Here is a 22,633-nt window from a genome sequence, read left to right as displayed (position 1 = left end):
TGCGCCATGGGTAGCAGATTCAGCCCTTCATATGCAAACCTCCACCTCGGTGTCCTGGAAGAGAATTTCCTTTCCAACTATCCTCTGCAACCTCTCCTGTGGCTCCGATACATTGACGATGTCTTTCTACTATGGCCACACAGCATAGATTCCCTCCATTCCTTCATCTCCAAACTCAATGATTCCTCATCTTTGTCTTTCACCTCGACCATTTCATCCTGTCAGATTACCTTCCTCGATGTTAATATTTCCCTCAGCAACAACAAATTCCTTACCTCTGTTCACACCAAACCTACTAATAAGCAGCAATACCTTCATTACAGCAGTTGTCATCCCTCCCATACCAAGCGCTCCCTCCCTTACTCTCTTTCTATCCGCGGTCACCGCATTTGCAACCATCCCGAATCCCTTAACAAATACCTTAACAACCTTCACCACTCCCTCCTCCAACGTGGATACCCTGATTCTCTCCTCCATAAAAAAATACTTAAACATTCCTACACCCCCAAGCCTGCGTCAACCACAGACTCCCAGCCTCTCTTAATCTGTACTACCTACTTCCCAGGCATTCAGTCTCTCAAATTCATCCTCAAAGACCTATTCCCCATCCTCAAAAATCACAACACTTCCTCCAACCTTCTCCCCAATTGCCCCTCTGTCACCTTCAAACGTCCCGCCAACCTAGCAGATATCCTCAAATCCACCAGGCCACTCTCAAAATCCCCTCACACCCCCAGAGCCATACCCACTCCATGTCATCGAGCAAGATGCAAAACCTGCCCTATTTTCACCACTCCACCCCACTCCATCCCACCATTCAACTCTCTCCCGCCCTTCCCCTATTCCTCTTGCACTTCCAAGAATGTTGTTTATCTTCTTACCAGTAAACTCTGCCCGTCCTTTTACATAGGCCAATGTTCCACCCCACTTAACATTAGGATTAATAACCACCGCGCCTCGTGCAATCCCTCCTCCCCGTCCGCGGGTCTCCCCATCCCTAAACATGCTTCCCATCATAATACCCCCTTCAACCAGTGTTACAATTTTTCCGTCCTAGCGTCCCTTCCCACATCCGATAACCCTATAGAATTAAAAACCCTTGAATTGGCATTCATTTACATCTGTATGGCCTATCAGCATCCGGGCCTCAATGTCGTTCACTGATGGGAGTGGCCTAAAATTGTTACTTCCACCCCTTCCCTCTCCCTTTCCTCTCCCCAACCATTCCTTTCACCCCTCCTTCGCCTCCCGTTCTCCCCTTCCCCTGGCCCCCTTCCCTTTCTCTCGCACCCCTAACCTCAACAATTCCAGCAGTCATTACTTCTATATCTTCAGAGGAAGACGGATTGTGTCCGTCGAAATATCAAGAAAATACGTGTGAGTGTTCTCTTTTTTTGTGTTTCTATATTATGTGTTACTGTGTATTGTACTATATATATATATATATATATATACATACACATTTATACACAGATATATATATATATATATATATATATATATATATATATATATATATATATATATATATGTTTAATCAAATAGTCACGACCTGCATGCAGTAAAAGTATCCAAAACTTGAGAAATATTTTGATAAAGAGACTTTTAAACATTTCCAATTTGAATAAATATAATTTTAAGGTGATAAATAACCGAATGAGGACCAACCACTCACCTGGAGCATTGCCCAAATACCTGTATATAAGGGCGTCTTAATGAAATATTTGCCTTACTTGCAGCATTTTTGTGGAAATCTATGAACAATATTCTTCGGAAGAAGTGACTTGTTTTACGCGAAAGATTTGATTAATTATTTCTTGCTTCGTATTGCCGTCGCCATTGATTCTCCTTCTTAAATGGTACAACTCTTGTATTTCTAACTTTTTAATCCCCAGTTTGGTCCCTCTTATTACCGACTACGATTATACCATATCCTTTGTTTATTCTTGATTTTTTAACGCTGGCAATACAAGATCTGATCATGAGATAAACTTAAGACAGCTTTATTAAAATTAGACGACAGGGAAGCAGCTGTACCTTCTTCCTCAGCACAGATCCACGAGGAATGATATATATATATATATATATATATATATATATATATATATATATATATATATATATATATATATATATGTCGCCGTATGTATGCACATCTGAACCGTCTTCTCAATTCCTTATCTTTCGCTTTAGGCAACAAAAATAATGGGTCAGAGCTTACGTCATTGTCGTACTCCTCTAATGTTTTTCTATCTTCATTGGTCCTTTTCAATGTATTTGAGCTGCGGGCAATGGGTTCCATTATTTTATACATAGCCCACAGTAAACTTATATCTCTAACTCGAGCGAAAGACTATGATACGAGTAATCCGATGACAGTGGACGCTTTTTCGCTTGATTGGTTATCATGGAAGAGTTTCGTGATGAGAGTGCCAAAACAGTGGATATAGGACAATGTAGCAGCGCTGGGGTTCGGTGCATCTGCTCCATCCTTGCCCTTTAGTACCACCACAACCCAGCACTTTTTCTTTTTCAAAAACATCGGCAAACCGAAGGAGCAAAATAGTATGTGGGTGTAAAAGGGGGTAGGTAATGGGGATGGGTTGGACCTCAGGTGTCGCTTATCTGTCGCCTCCCTGGTCGTGTCAATTGCGCAGAGTACTGGGGAAATTGGAGTGACGTTTTGAGGAAAGGTTGGGGAGTAGGGGGGCAAAGGATGTAATTCGGCAGTTTTTCACTAAAAGATGCTATAAACACATATATATATAAATTGGTTCGCTATGCAGTAAGGTTAAATCGCCAGAAAAGGAACATGACGTAGAGGAAGATAGCTTAGGTCCAGGCATACTCGACGCTGAGATAGAAAGGACATTCAAATAAGGCCGTGGGCGTAGCCAACGTTCCTGCGGAATTACTAAAGGGTTTAGGAAATTGAGGGAAGAAGCGTCTTTATGGAATGATTCGAAGAATCTATGAGGAAGGAATCCGACCGGAAGACTTGGTGAGGTCAGTGTTAGTTCCTATTCCGAAAAAGGTAAAAGCTACGAGGGTCATCCGGAAAGTAGTACCCGTTCGTGCCGCATGAAGTGCTGACGACGCGAGTAGCCGCTGGACGAGGTCAGATAGCTTCAGTGGCTTGTCTGCCTTCTCTGAGCCAAGTTGCGTGACGCTAGCATTGCCTGTGTTGTTTCTGTGATTGTTTACAATGTTTAAAAAAATTGAGAACGCCGCCAGTTGTGAAGTGAGGGCAGTGATTAAATTCCTCAATGCAAGAAACGTTCGCCCATGTGATATTCATCGCCAATTAAAGGAGGTGTATGGAGACAATGTAATGGACGAGTCGTCTGTTCGGCGGTGGTGTCGCAACTTCAACATGGGGAGGGGGAACACACACGACGATGAGCGTTCGGGGAGACCGTCTGTCATTACAGACCAACTGGTGAGCTCAGTTGACGAATTCGTGAGGAACGATCGGCGCGTCACAATTGATGACATCTGTGAGCATTTTCCCAATGTTTCTCGAACAATTGTTCATGAAATTGTTAAACACCATCTGCATTATGCAAAAATTTGTGCAAGATGGGTCCCTCGCGTATCTCAATGAGCTGGCGGCGAAGGACTATGCAGCAGGAATACAGAAACTTGTCACACGTTATGACAAATGCCTTAATTTGCTTGGAGATTATGTTGAGAAGTAGTTTAAAGTATCCTCTTTCAAATAAAATTTTTTATGTTTGTTAATATTTACTTTTGTGTCTTTATTTCACGAACGGGTACTACTTTCCGGATGACCCTCGTACATCACGTGAGGACTACAAAACAATAAGTTTGATTTCCCACACAGCTAAAGTTGATCTCGGCATCATCAACAAAAGGATAGAGAGTGCCTGAGGAAGCCAACTGGAACGTTGGCGAAATATTGTCCGGAAAATGGATACACGCGGAAGAAAACCCGAAAGAACCACTTCCTACATCAATAATCTCCGCGGAAGCCTATATGGAAACGATAGAGAGTAGGGCAAATGATTACTTAGGGGATGATCAGTTTGAGTTTAGGAATGGGAGAAGCACGCGGGATGCCATTGCAGTTATGAGATTACTAATCGAGAGGAATATAGAATACAATCAGGACGTATTTGCCTGTTTCGCAGATCTCGAAGAGACGTTTGATAGAGTTAATTGGGAAAAACTAATGAGTATATTGCAGAAAATAGGAATAGATTGGAGAGACAGGAGGCTAATCCGCAACCTGTACATGTCTCAGACTGCGCAGGTGCGAGTGGGGAACGGAGAGCTCGGGTGGGCAGTGTTAAGAAGAGGTTTAAGGCAGGGTTGCCCATTATCACCGTTGCTGTTCAACGTATCTGTGGAAGAAATGATTTAAGAGGCATGGGAAGAACTAGAGGAAGGAATGAAAGTCGGAGGGGAATTCGTAAAATCAGTTAGGTTTGCTGATGACCAAGCTTTTGTTTGTCAGTCAGCCAAGTCAGCACTATCCCACCTTCTTTAGTTTATGAACTCCTAATTTTATATTTAACTTCGTTTTTCTCTAGTTTTGAAGCTGAATGGCCTCTTTTTGATTGTTTTGATTATTCTCATCCCATAACTATTCTACTGACTTTTCATGCGCTCAATAATGCTTGTAAACACTTGGCTGACTGTCAACCTAAAGCTTTTTCATTTGCAAACTTAATAATTTAATAATACGAGAAGTTCAAAGTGTAAAAATTAGTCTCCTTGACTGGGGTGATTTTATTTTATACTGGGATATTTTTATTTGCAATTACCGAAATTTTTATACCGGGATGTTTTCATTTTATGAATTATCCACCGACTTTCATTCCTATTTCTAATTCTGTCCATACTTCTTTAACCATTTCCCACATGTGTATGCATATATACATATACATATTATTATTAGGTAATCAACCGGTTAAGGTAGGTTTTTGGATGGACACAGCTACCAACTAAATGTTTTGTGATTCCTAACAAAATACAAAATCCTGTATCCTACCCTACATCAGACCCCTCTTCATCTCTGAGTACTTTCTTCCTCCCTTCATCCCGTCAGCACAATAGAACACAAATAAAATAGATAAAACTTAAAAGGACACTCACCATGTAGATTGTTTGAGATTTCGGCCTTCTTCAGGTGAGACTATTTATTTGTATTCACCCCGTATCTACGTGCATATTTATTTTATCTTTCTATATATAATTTTATTCCAAATTTGATACGCGTGTGCTTTCTCAGTCTTTCGCTCGTAATTACGCGTACGAAGAGTTGTCGGTAAATAACTGTCAAATGAAGAATTTAGATGCGGGAGGAAGATGGAAAGGCTGTAGGTTGGATACTTGCCTCTTGGAAGGGGAAACTGAGGTACGACGTTCTCAAAGGAAGCCATTAAACCATTGTCAATGCAAAATTCCCATCTTGCGGTGAGGCACCGCATGATTCATAGGATAGAGGGGAAAAATGATGAAAGTCACGCACAAAGGAAAATGGAAGCACGTTGAAGGTCGAAGGGGAAGAATGAAAGAGCTTGGAAGGACGGAAGAGAGCCCATGAATTCGGCCGGCGTTCAAATATTCATAACGAGTCTCCGCCTGCATGTTTGAAAACCAGAATTCCACGATCTCGGGAGGAGGAAATATAGTGCCGTGGCTGCGACCCTTTATGAAGGCCAATGTGAAGCCCTTTGCCCAGGATTTGGCTCGTATATTTTAAGTGAACATCAGTAGGTATCTATCTGCTGGTTGCTTTTATGCAGGGCTCTATTCGATTTGCTGAAGTATCTAGATGCTAATTAAATCACATACTGTCGGCTGATTCAAGCGGAGAATTAATACCACTCTTAAGAAAACAAAGTTATTCAGGTTCACAAATAAAATAATAAGACTATGTTAATCATTTAAGTTAAGGAGCATAGGCAACAGCACTTGGGACGGTTCACCTATATAGCAAGTGTTTGAGATAATAATGGGAAAAGTAGTAAGGATATTAAAAGAAGAATAATCTTGGAGAAGATTTAACTAGCAGGAAGTATGTGAATGGTATGAGCCTGATATTCAAGGTGTATAAAGTATAGGTAGTAATTTTTCCTGTCGTGTGCGTGAAGTATAGAATTCATATCGTCGGTTAACTGTGCGCATGATCGCGGATCGTATTTGCATTCATAAGATGACATTGCACGCCATTATAGCTGAAAATTTGGCGATGCGAAAGATCTGCGCTAAGCTCGTCCCGAAGGTCTTGGCGAATGACCAAGAGCAGAGTCGAGTATCTGGTTGCAAAGACCTGCAACGGCATTACGACGATTCCCCAACCCCTTTGCAGTCCTGACTCGGCACCAGCAGACTATTTACCATTCCCAAAAGTGAAATCCTCCCTCAAAAGACACCACAATGGGGCCCTAAGTGCCGTCAAAGAAGCTTAAACGGGTACCCTTAAGGACCTTCTGGAATCCGCCTACGAGAGAGCCTTCGAGTCGTTATAAAATTCAGAAACTTTTCGGACCCAGGAGGCAGCATCCGAAGAATAATACAGACTTCATCAACAGCGCAAGAATGAATTGATTGTCAATGCCTTGGGTGTGTATATGTATGTATATAAACAGTTATGTTGAAAAAATGTTCAACGTCTTTCAACCAATGTCCGATGGCTTTATGCCCTTCGTATTTCGCTGTAAGCGTTGAGCTTCATTTCACACCTGTGCATCTTGAAATGTCTCTGCGAGCTCACGTAATGCAAAGCCTGCAAATGCATGTAAATGAAGCCCAACGGCGTGTGAAATTCATGCATGAGCGATTTGGCGAGGCCAATTCCTTTCCATGTGGCGCCTGTGGTTTCCCAGAACGATCTGGTTTCTAAAAAATCACACAGTTTAGGTAAAACTGAGGAGGTTCAGAGATACCAACCAGAATTGAACCCGGTTAGAAGCACAGCGCTTTATCCACTGGACTGCCACAGTCCGTGTCTATATCATGATCAAGTGTTCGCAGATTTCCTGAGCATTATTTTGTGCCGATATTAGGAGAGACTTTGCATTTGAAATGAAGATAAATTTTTACTCTCGTTGAGGACCAACTTAGCCTCATATTATTCTTCTAATTATGCTGCATCTTTAAATATGTCCATCTCTCCGTTCATCTTTCAGAGTGCTAGACCAGGTTTGGCCGCTGACTGGAACTCCAGTCCTCGCCACTTTCATCTCTGGGATAGCCGCCGCTTTCGCTGCCCTGCTAATACAGCTTGAAGTCCTCGTGGAAATGATGTCCATTGGTGAGTTCGTCCGTTAAAATTACCGCACGACGGATTAACGTGGGAGAGAATTATGGAAGTTGACGGATGAATCTTTTGATCACATTGTCGTTTTTCTCACACATTATTTCTTCGTCTTCACCTGTTACGGAAAGACATCTTGGCAGTCTTGATATTTGAGATTTATTCTCTATCATGCGCTGAACAAAAGAAAATGCCGTGATTTCCACGTAGACTATATTTTCTTGGCCTAGTTTTCGGCAACGTTTTTGTGTATCAAACCAAAAAATGGAACATATTGTCAAAACCTTTTTCATAAATTATAAATCATTCTGGGACTTAAACTCGGAGGCATAAAGATAGTTACGAGTACAGTGCAGTGACTTACCCGGTTTTTTTGCATACCGTTCCATTTATCATCTTGTATGCACTTCATACACTTTTTTTGTTTATTTAATTGCTTCATAATACCTCTACACGACTGTTTATTCCTTCATTTCCTTGTATGTACTATTAGTGCGTCACTTAAACTTAACTTTGTAATTTGTTTTTTGAAGCATTTTAGCTTTGCTCCTTGCCACTTGACCTATTTGTTCTACTTTTTGGCTGTTTCCAAGCATTTGAAACCTTTTTATAATTAATAACACACTTTTTACTAGCCAATGATTTACCTATTGAGATTTACAACGCGCGTTTCAGTACCTAGGTTGAAAAAAGAGTCACTTTTCATGAGCCAGAAGCATGAGCAAAGAGAAATTGCCGAAGGGAGTGAATTTTCTCGTCAAAAGGAAGTGAAGTAGATGCGAGAGTATATTTTAAACACATTTGCAATGTTTTCTGTGCTTTTTTCACTGATTCTGGGCGTTGGTATTATTTAGAATGATTTTAAAATGCATATGAGTTGACACGCTCCTTGCATACTGTAATTAGTTAGGAAGTGGAAAATAAAAAGTTTATTCTTAACAATACATAAAATGCCGTTCTTCACGTAACCCCCAATACAGTTAATGTGATTTCATGCCTTCATAGGCATGTATGTGCACACGAGTTGTAATATGAGCTGACATGTATCCAAATGCATTTATGAACTAATATTTTAGCACGGGTGGCTGATGTCCTGACCCCCCCGCAACACGTCCTTGCGGCGGCTCGTGGGGTATTGTGTAGATGTCTTTGATATTGTTTCATCTTGAATGTAGCTCATGGATTTGCATTGGCTTTAATGTGTGTTTCGCTAATTCTACGCGGGTTCTGTCCAAAAGCAGAGTTAAATCATGCATTGCCCGTTCCAGGTACGCTGCTCGCCTACACGCTCGTGTCCACTTGCGTGCTCATCCTCCGCTACCAGCCTCACTCGACCAACCTGGTCGAACTGCTTCCAGAGTCCCTTCGCACCCCGATTAGGGGCTCACCCACCAAGGAGCACGTGGCCGCGATGGCAAACGGGGCCGCGGGCACGGCCCCCATGTACGGCGACCAGCTGAGGCCAGATGACCTGAGGGACGCACTTGGGAGGCAGATGGTCGGAGGGCCGCAGGACTTCGGGAATCCTAACAACGTGAGCAACGCATTTCAGGATTAATGGAGAGAATAACATGAATGAAAACATCTCTGGTTGCAGAATAGTTTTTTTTTTTTCAATAATAATACGTCATGTCTGCTAACTTTCCGCAGAGAGGAACTATGTATGTTACCAGTAAGAACTTCACCCACTCAAATCGCTTCATTTGTCGCCATACTATTAAATATCTCAGTGTACAAATTATAACTTTGATTCAGGTTTCCTATCAATCGGTACTAAGCTTTCCAGAACTAGTTCACTGCCAATTATTGCAGTTTAACGGTCGATGTATTTCCCCATTACATTTATAGCTCCTGTTCCATATATTACTTCCGAACGAAACTTGTTTACTCCTTTTGTTTAAATGTCGTTGACTTATAAGTATATATAATCAATTAATTATATAACGTATGTATATACCCTTTGTATTCCAGTTTTAAACTATATGGCACCAGGATAATTGTTGTATATATACTTATTTTGTCTTCACGTTTAAAATTATTTTTCAGCCATTGATTGTATTTTTTTAATAGCTATCGACGAGATTCAAATCAATGGTATCATTTTGGGTTGTTTAGTTTTTTAGGAAAAAGTGTATAATGCATACCACTAATAATACCATACAATAATAATGTTTTAAATCTCAAAACTATTGAGAAATGACTTACAATATTACTTAATAAGTTGTTACTCAGTGTTCAATATAAATCTGGATAATTTAGAGGCCCATTGTTCTCATCAGTAAGAGCACGCATGTTATGGTCATATTGGTGATGAAATTATAAGTATTTGCGAAATTAAATAACATGCTCTCAATGAAGTCGAATGGTTAATAACTTTTTGAAATTATTTTAAATCTGGTAATATTTATCACTGATGCTAGCTAGTTATTTAGTTTAATACTTAGCATTAAAGAGTGAACATTAATTTACAATAATGCACTTCGTTAAAAGTTTATTATGCGAATTTCAGTCAGGTAAATAAATATCTTCGATCTAACGTGAAATATATTTATGCAATGACATAGTTTGCCATTTTTTAAAAAGCTCTTTTTGTTTCTATACATCTTTTCGAATGCAGTCCTTTTGAACATAGTCTAAGCTAAGTTTAAAATACTTTATGCTCTCTGCAGTTCTGACAGTGCCCGTAGGATTGGCTCCTACGGCATAACCCTATGATTTCCGTTGTCCTGTAAGGTCTCTCTGTTTGCCATCCTTCCTTCGCAAAAAAGGAAAAATATTATGTACTCCAAATATACTACTCCCCTATCAAGAGAAAACTACGATTAATCAAAATATATAGACACTATTAATATTTTGGAATTGAAAGAAGTAAACTGAGCATTTTCCAAGTCTTCTTTCCTTCGCATTCGAAATAAAATTACCAGCTGGGTCTGGCCGCCCCATTACTAGATGCACCACTGAATGTGAAAATGAAATATTTGGTTAGAATTAGAACAATATTGATACCAAAATGCATTTGACTCAAAAACTATGTAAGGGGTCCGGACTAAGCCTAAACTTTTGATGAGAGTGTCGAATTCCCCCTTGTCCCCCTAAGTGGATACACTGTGGGTCATACAAACCAAATTTTCGGGGTTTAATTTGATCACCAGCAGGCTAAAATGCGCGTGACTAAATTATGTAACCCGTGACTTCGTAAAACCGTGACGTGTCCTTTCATTCTCTCCCACACCCTGATAGTCATCTCACCTAATGTATGAATTAAATTTTCTTGTCTGAATTTGAATTTCTTGCAGTATGACTGAGAGTCAAAAAACTGCACTTAACATACAATATTCTGGCTATCCCTAACCTCTGGGTAAAGCGTTGCTATTCCCTCTCTTTCTTAGCCCCTATGTCCCTTGATGTCTAGTCTTTGTTCGTCTGAATTTTAAACATTCGTATATAAAGAGTTCAACTAAAAATAATATGTTACATGTCCGGGCTACCCCTGCCATCGATAAGGACGTAACATGTCCCCGTATCCCTCCTTTACTAGCTATGTAACTGTATATGGCAGTTAAATTTCTTGGTTTGCACATTAACCGCAAACATGCAACGATGTCAGTGACCGAAAAATATTTTGAGCCCCGGAACCCTTGTTTTAAATGCCGTGACGGCGAGTTTATGTGTTTTCTCCCATTGGCCTCCGGCGCAGCGTGTAACCGTCCGCCGCGTGACTAGGGGCTCACCCGACAGCGACGACACCTACCCCGACGAGGGGATGGGCGCGATGCTGTCCGGCGCCTCGCCCATCGTCGGCGTCGGCGTCTCGCTGGAGGGCGACAACAGCGCGGCAGACGAGTATCTCGTGTCCGACCGCAGCGAGAACAAGTTCTATGGCTCCCTTCCCGCCTCCTCTTCGGGCGGGGGCGCCACTGGAGGCCTCGGTGGTGTGGCCGGCGGCCGCATTGGTGGCTTCTTCAGCGGCGTCGCCCGCAAACTGGACGAGCTGACGTACCTGTGCCCAGGGATCTTCCCCTGGGTAGACCGGGGTCCGGCGACCGAGGAGAGCGGCCTCTACGTCATGCGCCTCGTCGGCATCCTCTACCTGTTCATCTTCTGCTTTGATATCGTCGTCGTGTGTGGCGTGAGCTCCCTGGAGGAAGGCGAGGGGGCCGCAAGGGGTGCCACCATCTTCTTCCTTGTCTTCTTCCTCACGGGGATCCTCGTCATACTGCTGCTCATCTCTAGGAAACCGCAGAACAGGTAGGTGTCTGCAAGGAAGACCATTGGGGAAGTAATTGGATCTGGGCCTTTTTGCAATCTACTGCAGATTGAGCATCCCTCTAGGGGCTGGTAGACCTGCGGGCTGCTAGGCCCAGGTTCCATGCTGAGTGACACCTCTGGGTACCCTCAACTTGACCTAATCTATGTGAATTTTCAGGTACCAAATCTTCCTGGTAAACCACATGTGGCACAGGAAAATGCACTGTTGCATGAATTTCACATTGCTGTTAGGTTTAGAATTGGGTGAAATCTACCTTCATTCATTAAATTGACCTTTGGGATGCTTTACAGAGGTGTATTGGTGCATTACTTGCACATGCTTTCCTAACCATTAATATGTCTCACTTAATTTATAACTTACAGTATGTAGGCATATGACTTCACAGACCTTTCTGCATGATCGATAATATGGAGTAAATTAATCATGTTTTAAAAAATTATTAGAATGACATTAATATGTGAAAGAAAATACAAAAAAAAATTAGAAAATTGTAAAGGAAAGTGTAAACAGTTTTGAAGCATTGCACTGAAGCTTGTCACAGCAAAAAAATATATTTAAGAAGAAAATATGCATCAATTTTCTATGTTTTTGTATTCCAACATCATTTTTTCATTTTGATGATCATAATTATACTAGCTTTGTGAACTATTCTGCACTTATAGTACATATGATAGATTTACTCTTGTGTGTGATGATGGAATTCACAGCATTCACTTATTCTGATCTGATGTACTCCAACTTTTCTAATTTATCGCATTCCAGGAAGACCTTACTCTTCATGACCCCTGGCCTGCCATTTGTGCCAACGATCGCTGTCATCGTCAACATTTACCTAATATTCAAGCTCTCCATCCTCACCCTAGTCAGATTCACCCTTTGGATGGCCCTTGGTGAGTCACCCTTCTGCTTTACCCCTCCCCAGCTCTATTTTACTAAGTATCAGTGTAGATTTTTCCTTAAATTGTTTCCTTGTCTAATTATTGCTTACTACATTTTCTGTCATACTCACAATTTTAAAGAAATTAAGTTATTTCTACATTATTTCTAGAAGAGTAACTCTTTTTTCAGCTTCTACTTTGATTTATTTTTTACTCAAGGTATGTGTATTACTTTTTACTCTATTTTTTGCAACATTATACATATTGTAATTTTATTTGCTTTCAGATTAATTTAAAATCATTTTAAACTAAAATGTAGTATATTTTATCTATATTCAACAAGGAGATTAACTCAAAAATATATATTGTGTTTAACTAACTAAGCCTACTCTTGATTAAATATTCCTTGATTGATTGATAAGATATTCCTTGGGGTTTGTTTGATTTAAAAAAATAACAAATTAGCCCTTGCCTTTAGTTTGAAATAGTTATTTAATTCAGTATTTTCTCCAAAGATTTTAAATTACTTTCATCATAGTTATCATGACCTGAGTTGAACTAATAGAAACTAAATTATCATTGCTAATGAAAATATTTTTGTTTTGTCATGGGTGCAAGTTTTTTTCCATGAATAAGCGATTGACCTAAATCAATTCCTGGACAAATATCTTCATTTATTTAATTTTAAATAGGATGTCAGATTCAAAAATGGATAAATATTTCGGTTGATCGCAAATGTTGACAGGTCTGCATTCTATAATGGGTATGTGCATTTTCAGCTGGAGAGAAAGGTAAGCCTGTGATTAAATCATAAAAATGTACATGAATTACATGATACTTCCTTACATTTTCTCATTCCATAGTCATGGCATTTTCAAACTGACATTAGACAAAAATTACAGCACGGGATAACCTCATCACTGACTTAATCTAGAAGTGGCATAAAATGTTTCAAATGTAGATAATTTTTAAATTACAGTTTACCTAGCTGAGCATTGAGCATTATGTAAACATTAGTGTCCTAAGAAGTTGGTTTATATTAAACTATACCACTTGCAATCTCTATAGCCATGCCCTCCTTCTTAAGATTATATAATGATAGAATGAGCATACTGTCATGTTTTACTTTTCCTACTTTTCTTCTTTTATCTGAGAAAGCGTTAACATCCACCAAGGTACCTACCCTGTTATCACTTGAAACAGCTGTCAAGTTTCAAACTAGTAAAACCATTAAAATCACACGCAAAGAAATATTTTCTAGCTCCTGTGGACAATAAGGACTGAAAGGACTTTAATATATACTAAGTTATATACTTCCACTCCTCATAAATTTCAGGTGCAGTGGACCAAATAAACTTCAGAATACTAGAAAAACTCACCATTCTATCAAAAGTGGCTTGGTCTCACCCATTTCTAATCTATATAGCACCCTTCATAACACTGCTAGAGTATGAAAGAATTCATTTTAATCTATTTCTGAAAATTCTCTCTCCAGAACTAATTACTATTTTCTAGTGCAGAGTCTGTATAAAACTATGACACAGTGGGAAACCGTTAGTTGACAGTCTTTCTTCACGTTCCATATATCTATCACCCTTCATTCATCATCTTTATTTGCAACACATGAGACTTTCGTCAGGCATCTAATCCTTTCTTTCTTTTCAGATAGTTGAAATGACCTTTCTCTTCCTGGGTTTGCAGTGAGTACAAGAGCCTTCAAAGATACATAATTGCTACTGTTATATTCTCAACAAGCATACACCTTTAAATCTTTTGCTTATTTTTACACACCGCTCAGCCCTTCCAGCTACTTCAACATAAATACACATTATAATTAATGCAGAGGACTTAACTTTTTGCCAACAATCAATATACCAACACCAAAAAAAGAGGAGCATGAATTTTATGAATGAGTCGTTACTTTGCAATTCTTATTGCAAACTACACCTTGTTCTAAATATTCATCATTTAAATAAAATTGATGCAATTATTTTTCTGATTTTAGTTTATTCATTGATCTTCGTTTTGAGAAGTTATTACCTTACTCCCAAAAATTGAGAAAGAGAGTCGCAATATTCCCAAATATTTATGCATAGGTTATGGATTAATTTGATTTGGAAAAACATTGGTTGACTATTTTCTTATTGTACATAGAAATAAGACTTCTGAAAATTGATGTAGGAATGAATGTCATTCATCCATGATTATGTGATGATTTATAGTCTTTGATGAGAAAATTGACATGTGCTCTTATTACCCTTTTCTTCATGTTTCAAGCTCTCATAGTATTTACAGGAGACTTGCTCATTTAATTCTGAACCTGGTGATTTAAAGGTCGCATTTCCATTACTCTTCATTGGTTATTTTAGTTTCTTTTAATTGCCAAATGAGATTCTATTAACTGGAATTTACACCTTTTTGGGAAGCTAAAAAAACGTAAATTATTATAATTACAAATCCACATAATGATTCAGATTCTCAGTCACTGTATTTAAAGTAAATTTTCCATATAATTTCAAACCCAGTCTACTGAGATTTTCAAAGAGCAAGTGTATTCTTCAAACATTACATTATACCTTTTTTGACCTCTATGCTTTCATGATAATATTTCCCTCCTTTGAATTGAGGATCATCACTGCACAGCCTTTCATGGTGTGCATGCTGTTAACCACAATAGCATAAAACATTTTTCAAAGTACCAGCATTAGCCATGTGAGCAAATCTCAATTTAAGTTGTTTTGTTAGATTAGGTTTTCATCACAAATGTAACTGGGGCTGTAGGAATATTGGAATCAATCAGTGCTGGAGTCTATTTCAATAACATATACATATATTCAGTTTAAATATTTTTTATATTATGCAGGCACTGTATTCTGCTGATATCATATTTAGTCGCTTGATGGCAGAAGTGAACCAAGGAGCTTGTAAGTTTTGCTAGTCACGCTTGTTCTCTTCCTGTGTGAAGGATCTCCAAACCAGTTACTTCCTCACCCCTCTTTCATTATCATGATTATTTTTTCCAAATGAGCATATTCATTCAATTCAAGTTTTTCTACCTATTTAATGGTAGGTTCTGGACAGTTTCTATGGAGATACACTCCACAGGGGTAATATCACTTTTGTTTGCCCTGCATTATTTCTTTCTTCATTTCTTCATAAGTTCTACCCACCTTCATGCTGTATAAAAAGTATCTTCCCTCCTCTACATCACTCACCCAACATTCTCCCTTCAATCATGACCTTCAACATCCAACCACATTTCATTGTTTTCCAAACCTACTTTTCTGACTGCACTTGGATTTCCTCAAGAGCAACTTCCTCTTCATCCATACTTTTTAAAACTTCAGCGCTGGTCTTCTGTATGTCCAAATTGTTCATCCAAATCCAGGCATTGAATTTAATCTGATCTCTTAACCAAAAAACTCTCAACGGATCCCAAAGGCATTCCTCATTTACAGATTTTGGTATGAAAATTAAATGAATTGAGTAATAGCATCACCTTTATTCTGAAGGCTTCCGCAACTTCATAGTTGGACGAAGGTTTCTTTCCGCTTCTGGGAAATTCCCTTTGTTTAGATCCTTCCAATCACCGGAGCCACCCACTTTACAGAGATTTCCCGGAAACTGAATGAAGCTTTCATTAACTTCGCCTCTCCTCCATTTCTCCCTTAAACTCTCCAACAACTGTCTCATGAAGCCAAAGATTTTGGCGACAACTTCAGCAAATGTCACCTAAACCTCTTTCTCTGTGTGCTTCGTCGCGCAGGCCTGGGCATGTACTTCTACTATGGAATCAAGCACAGCTCCCTGGAGGAGGAGGACGGGCAGAACATCGAGCTGACGGTGACGACAGGGGACGACGGGACAGGGGCGGCTGTCGGTGCGAAGGCGGCGGTGGTGGGCGGCTCAGGGGCCGGGACGGACGCCGTGGGGCAGTCGGCCTACGGCGGAGGTGGGGGCTACACGACGCAGACGGGAGGGGTGGCGGAGACGGCGGCCGTCGGTTCGACTGGCAGCACTTTCGAATATGATTACACCAACTATCCCTCATGGGACGACTGAAGGGTGCGGATCCGGAATCCCGGCCTGTCCCAGTGGTGAAGAGAGAAAAGGGTACCCCGAGGGAGAGAGGGGGACAACGGCACCGCCCACCCACCATCAGACACACCCAACCCTTTCCCTACCTGCCCCCTCCAGCCTATACCTCCTCCCGATTGGAAACCCCGACCGGGCCACCAAACATAATCCTCTCCCCCAAAAGAAAATAATAATCATCCTGAAGCTTCTACCTAACCAAAATGGTCTTGCTCCCCCCAACCTCTCCGCAAGGTTATGCCGAAGATGGTGGGCCAAGGGCCTTTCAAGGCCCTTGGCCCACCTCTCTCTCTCCCTCGGTCGGAACGGATGCTGAGTTCCCTTCGCGTCGACTGTCGACTTCCTCGTGGCGTCTGTCCCTCTTCCTGGATGGACGGCGCTGCTTTCGATGGTCGCTACGACGGGAATGCGAGACAACGAGACTTCGGGAGCGGCCATCGCTATCCCCGGCGGCCAACGGGGCAAGGAGAGCACACGGAAGTGGAGCCAAACGTCGGTGTCTGTGCCGCCCACCGTCATTGAGGGAGTGGGCTGAGGGAGGATGCCAATCGTTTGGAGGGATGGGGTGAAGTTTCGCTGTGTAGCGTGCTTTCGGTGGTAGTCGTGTGACGGCCGAAAGTGTATGGAGTGCCCGCGGAGAATAGGAGATTTGAACGGGCGTGAGTGGCCGGAGTGTGGAAAATTAGTGCTGGCCAATTCCTCAGTCCCTCTTCTGAGGTCGTTGCGGAGCCATTGACAAGGGAAAAACCTAGAAAAAGGAGTGCTCTCCCGTCTCAAGTGAGGGACGTTGAAGACGGTATGACCTGCTTAAAAGTGGCCGTCGAGGGATCATCGCCTCGCTCCCGGTGTTCTGTTACTTGATTCCGTTTGGCGAGGAGGCAAAGGGACATGCTTCGAGGCAAAATTTAAACAAAAAATAATTTTAAGGTGATTGCGGGACATTTATCTTCCGTTTACCCTATATTCCTTTTTCTCGTGTCCTCACTTCTTCATCACATAAGCCTACTCGTGAATGCATTCACTATAAAAAAAATCAATTCAATTTTGACTGTTCCCCTACTTAACTCTCACCCATCAACTAGTATAAGAGCAAATGAAGGAAATTTCAAAGCAGTTTTATGTTTTCTATCAAACCTCGTGCATACATACCTCTCGTTCAGAGGTACTTATACTAAATGTTGGAGGTATCAAGTTTTACGATTTTTCAGGTATTTTCTTCGAGGGTGGGGTGTATTGTGGCGTCAGGCCTCATGAATTCGCTGGCCGTTTATTACGATTTTGCCATTAGTCGTTTGGTGGGAAACATTTTTCTAGCGTTCTCACTTGCTGCCCGTGGTTTTACTTTCAGAGAAAAATCCCATTTTCATGATTGAACTGAAATATCTGGAAAGTGAAGACAAATGGTGTAATCAGACTGCACAACCCCAAATAATTTAGCCTCCCTAAAAAGACTTCGGATTTTCGAACTTTTTTTGCAGCTTTGCAGGTTTCTCTGTGACGCTCTGAAAAGTTTGACTCCGAATCAGTACGAATTTTAGCCCAAATCAATTATCTTGCGTGAAACAGAGTGGAATATTTAGTGCGAAGATTTTCTAAACTTAAATTGTAAATTTCCCTCCCGGTGCTTTTTTTTCAACTTTCCATCATAAGCTGATTTTGAAAATTCTTTGTACTTAAAAGTCTTCAGACGAGAGTCTAAAAGAGTGCGGTCAGCATGAGTCTGTACGGAGAGATTGCTTCTTTTGTCTCGGGGCCAACTTGAGAACATTAGGGTGCATAGTTCTCGCTTTCTCTGTGAGCCAGAAAAGTTTTTCCGACTTATTAATTATCTTTCGTCTAACAGTTTCTCAAATTGTCCCTTCGTCATTTCTTGGAAGAAAATAAGAGTTCGAATGAATTTTTACTCGATTCGTGGGATACCACATTGAAGTCTGGTGGTTCGCGTTAAGGCAAATAAGAATGAACAATATTTTGAAAGCGATCAAATGTTAGCAATAATAATAATTTTTTGCTGAAAAAATGACTCAAATAGAAATAAATGTGGTAAGGAAATTAATCCTTATACCATTTTTTACGGTCATGATAATCTAGTGCGTGTGCTTGGTTTCTTGTGGATGAATTTTTCATTCCAAATAAACTGTCAAATCAGAGCTACTCCTAGTATCACCCACGAGAATGCAAGCGATATGCATGCAATAGTTCATGTTCATGGCAGGTCAATAGTTCCGGTTGCCTGAGGGTCGTGAGTGGCGTGTAATTTGAACTTGTGCTGAAGTGCTTAACTGCGCTTTATTTGCCGGAATACCTACAAGTTTTCAATCGCCAAGCTCATTAAAAAAAAAGGCCTCATGTTTATGGGCTCAGTTACACCATCAGTAATGCTATAGGAAAAAGGGACAGAATTGTCACGATCGCCATTGCTTATAAAAGGGCATAATCAGGATTTAAAATTTTTTAAATATTTTTTCGACCAATTATTTTTTGGATCATAGCCAACAAATTTGGCGCATTGAGTGATTTCTAAATCCAGGAATTTCTTTACGATCACCCGCAAATGTTAATAATTCCAGGTGACATTAAAAAAAACAAATCACTAAAAGTAAGCACCTAGTCACCAATATTTGGACTTTTAGATGTGCTTTCTCCATTGCAAATGAATGCTGATGATATCCAATGCATGTGGTGAATTTTACTAAAATCAGCAGTGCTATTATAATTATTATTAATTGAGGTTTTCAATTGTCGCGTCCAAAAAGACTTCGACTCAGAGTGTGTTATTGATTGTCATGAACTTGGGTTTTTGTTTAAAAGCTACCTCAGTCTATGTTGGTGAAAATCCTGCTATTCATAAAGGTTCACTTAAATATGTTGCTGCCCATTGAAGATAGAGGTAGTTAGTTTTTAAGGTTTGAGCTAGCAAAGGTGAGTTGTTGAGACATGTTCAGAATTCAGGTGAAGCTATCGTTTTCAGTCCTTTGATTGCTAATTATCAAACGGTGATTTCTATATGCATATCACATTCTTTATTAAGTCACATCAACATATGTCAGTATTATTTTTTGTAAGCTGCTCAAAAGTGTCCTTCATATGACATATGATGGCATACTCACACATATTTATAAGTATATGAATGTAGTCCTAGAAATTTGAGTGAGAGCGTTTTACGCATGGGATTAATTTTGTTATATTATGTAATTGCCGTAGAGCTGGATTTTATTTTTATCTGTTGTATGTTAACAAGGAAAGTTATCAATTTTGCCTTTGAAGCAATCAAATTATCTTTGTTATTTTGGAATATTTAGGAGTTTTAGTATAAAAATATTAGGTTAAAGCTTTGACAAGTATGGCTGGAGAGTGCTTGGTAAAGTCTATTCTTTTCCCTGTAAACACACAAAGCAAAGTTCATGTGTGGAAAGAGAGATTATCAGAGTGATGACGATTTAGTGAATAATACTTGTTCGAGTATGCATACTTAAATAATTGGATTAAATATCACATTTTTTTCAAAATGATCAAGTTTATGAAATACCTTAGCGCTTCCATTTCCTTATTAAAGATTACTCTTTCTAAAGGCTTGTTAAAAAAATTAATCAGGGAATTTTTTTGCAGGGAAAGACATGAGAAAATATTATTTTTTCATTCAGATGATTCAAATATTGATATGAATTAAAGGTGAATTTTATTTTGATTCTATCATCAAGAGATCTCAGCAAGAAATATGAAAATGGGAAAACATTTGTTGGATTGATCTCACCCTATAGAGAACTTGCATGATTGAAAATTTCAATTTGCACATTATGGAAATTTAATTTTTTAAGGGTTTGATGTATTGAGCATTAAATCCAATACTACTACCCACCTACCCACAGATTCTTCAGGAAGTATTTTTTAGTGCTCCTTGAAATCAGATGTTCTTTTTCACGCACCAAATAAACTTCACTCCACTGAGGTTTGGATTGGCCATTTTCGTTTAAATTAATTTAGCAACCTGCTCAGTGAAGTAAAAGAAATTTTTTTTGCAACCTGATTGGAGATGCAATTCCTTGTGTGTTACCCATGAATCAATTTGTTTCTTTCTCATAATTGTTCACCAAGCTCTCCTTCACTACCCATTAGTAGTTGAAAATATTTCCAATCCAAAAGATGAATATAAGGTAGCACACAACTACATTAGTATTTATTATAAATGTAAAGTATGACAAGGGAAAGCTACTCAGCATAGTTAAAAAAAGAGGAATATAGGATGGGTAAAATGAATGTATCATGCCCATAAACATTCTCTGTTTGTTTATGAATGAACACAGGAGTGTCTTTTTTCCTTTCTCAAATCGATGAAATTGGATTCAATATTTTAAGGATAAATGTGTACTCTACCAAACCACAAACGTTTGTTTTATCAAGGGAAAAAGTAGAAAATAAGCTAACTCAAATATTTTATGAATGTGTAAAAAAACTTGGATGTTGGTGGGCGTGTCTTATGAATATTTGATGTGTTATTTTTCTAAGTTTTAACCGAAGAAAAGTTTCCCACTATAAGCTTTAACAGTTGAAGAGGGGGAGATTTTTCCTTCGTTTCTTGTGAGCAGCGTGGATCAAAAAGATATATTCATGCAGCAGTTCTCTAGTTGAAACTCAGAGAATTCCAGGAAGGAATGCTCCAGATATTAAAAAAATATTAATGGAAAAGAAACCAGATTCACACATCCAGAATGCATAGTTCAGTATGGGCATGGCTCAAAATGAAATTCTTAGTAATTTAAGGGCACATTGTATCAGTGTCATTATTTTATCAGCAGCAGACACGAAATGGGAGGAGTAATTAAGCACCACCTGCGTGCTGTAACTACCAGTAGAAGAAAAATTGTTGTTTAAATTCAAATATTGATAATATCTTGGGCATTCCATCCTAGACTCTATCTGATGTAACTGTGAGATGACTGTTTTTACATAAATCAATGTTAACCAGCTATCTTTCCTAATCGTGTTGTATTGTAAATGTGGCACGCCCGCTCTGTTTGGGTCGATTCGTAATGCACAAATTATAAACTCGTTTCTTAAAAACTTCCTCAATCTCCTTTTCATGTGTGATTAATGTGTGTCCAAATCAAGTGGCACCAGTTCTGTGTAAGCTAGGGCTAAACTTGGATGAGTTGAAACATTGATAATGCATTGTGGATGAACATGCATTCAGCGTCTAGAGCTGTGAGAAAATGATTCGCAAGAAGCATTGAAATGCCAAATGAATAACTGTTGCATTTCACTGAATTCTTTCCTGCTAATTTTACTCATTAATTATTAATAACCTGAGAGATAATCTACCAGTCACAGCAAGATGTACGTAGGCACAGGATGCCTACCTTCAGACATGGTCTCTTTAACATTTTAAATAAAGGTGGTACCCAACAAAACAATGGGTACACAGCAGCTATTTCATTAAAGCTGACCAGCAGTTTTTTTATACTATATTTTCAGCATCTGCACAAAAGTTGAATAGGTAACCTCCTTGGACGTAGGGAGTAGCAAAAGGGAAAAGAATACAGGTCTCTGGTATGAATGCCACCCCATGACCATTAGTTAGGAATACACTTCTTGGAAAAGTTTCCCCCCTTGGCAATACCTTACCATACCTAAGGAATAAACAGACCCTGATCATTCAACTTCTCCTGCATAAATGTTCCTATTTTATTTGGATCACTTTTAGGTAGCATTGATTTTAGTGAGATTACTATTCTCTTTTTGAAAAATAGTTCCTTTGATAATTATATTGTAACCATTTGTATTGTAGCTATCATTCACACCAGTAGCTTCACAATGGCATCAGAATAATTTGTTCCATTCCTTCAAAATTTAAAGCCCTTATAAATCCAAAAACCTGTGACAATATTTAAAACTATTTTCAACATTTAACTTGCACTTAATACCAGCTTAATTCTTGTGACATCAAAATCAAAAATGAAAACTGCTACCAAGTAATAAGTGCAGGATGCGATTACACCCAAGTCTGTACCTATCAAAAAGAGAGAAAGACCATGCATTAGTGGAGTCAGGATGAGGGAATTTTACCTATTTCCCTGCTGTAAATCACATTTTTCTCTTTATACTTTC

General features: G+C 39.5%; 1 protein-coding gene across 1 annotated transcript in view; it reads left to right on the top strand.

The window, feature by feature from the left end:
• The window catches only part of LOC139696632 (solute carrier family 7 member 14-like), a 754,106-nt gene extending 737,611 nt beyond the window's left edge, over positions 1-16,495 (top strand). Inside the window, exons 8-12 of the mRNA XM_071595441.1 lie at positions 7,158-7,282; positions 8,554-8,819; positions 10,983-11,533; positions 12,318-12,445; positions 16,200-16,495. Of these exons, the coding sequence (XP_071451542.1) occupies positions 7,158-7,282; positions 8,554-8,819; positions 10,983-11,533; positions 12,318-12,445; positions 16,200-16,495 (1,366 nt within the window). The remainder of the gene's footprint in view (positions 1-7,157; positions 7,283-8,553; positions 8,820-10,982; positions 11,534-12,317; positions 12,446-16,199) is intronic.
• The last annotated feature ends 6,138 nt before the right edge of the window (positions 16,496-22,633 follow it).

This window comes from Hetaerina americana, unplaced genomic scaffold, assembly GCF_022747635.1.
Source record: "Hetaerina americana unplaced genomic scaffold, ioHetAmer1.1.p SCAF_7, whole genome shotgun sequence".
In the NCBI taxonomy this organism is placed as follows: Eukaryota; Metazoa; Arthropoda; class Insecta; order Odonata; family Calopterygidae; genus Hetaerina; species Hetaerina americana.
Note: the sequence above shows the minus strand (reverse complement) of the source record. Positions and strands in the feature narration are given on the sequence as shown.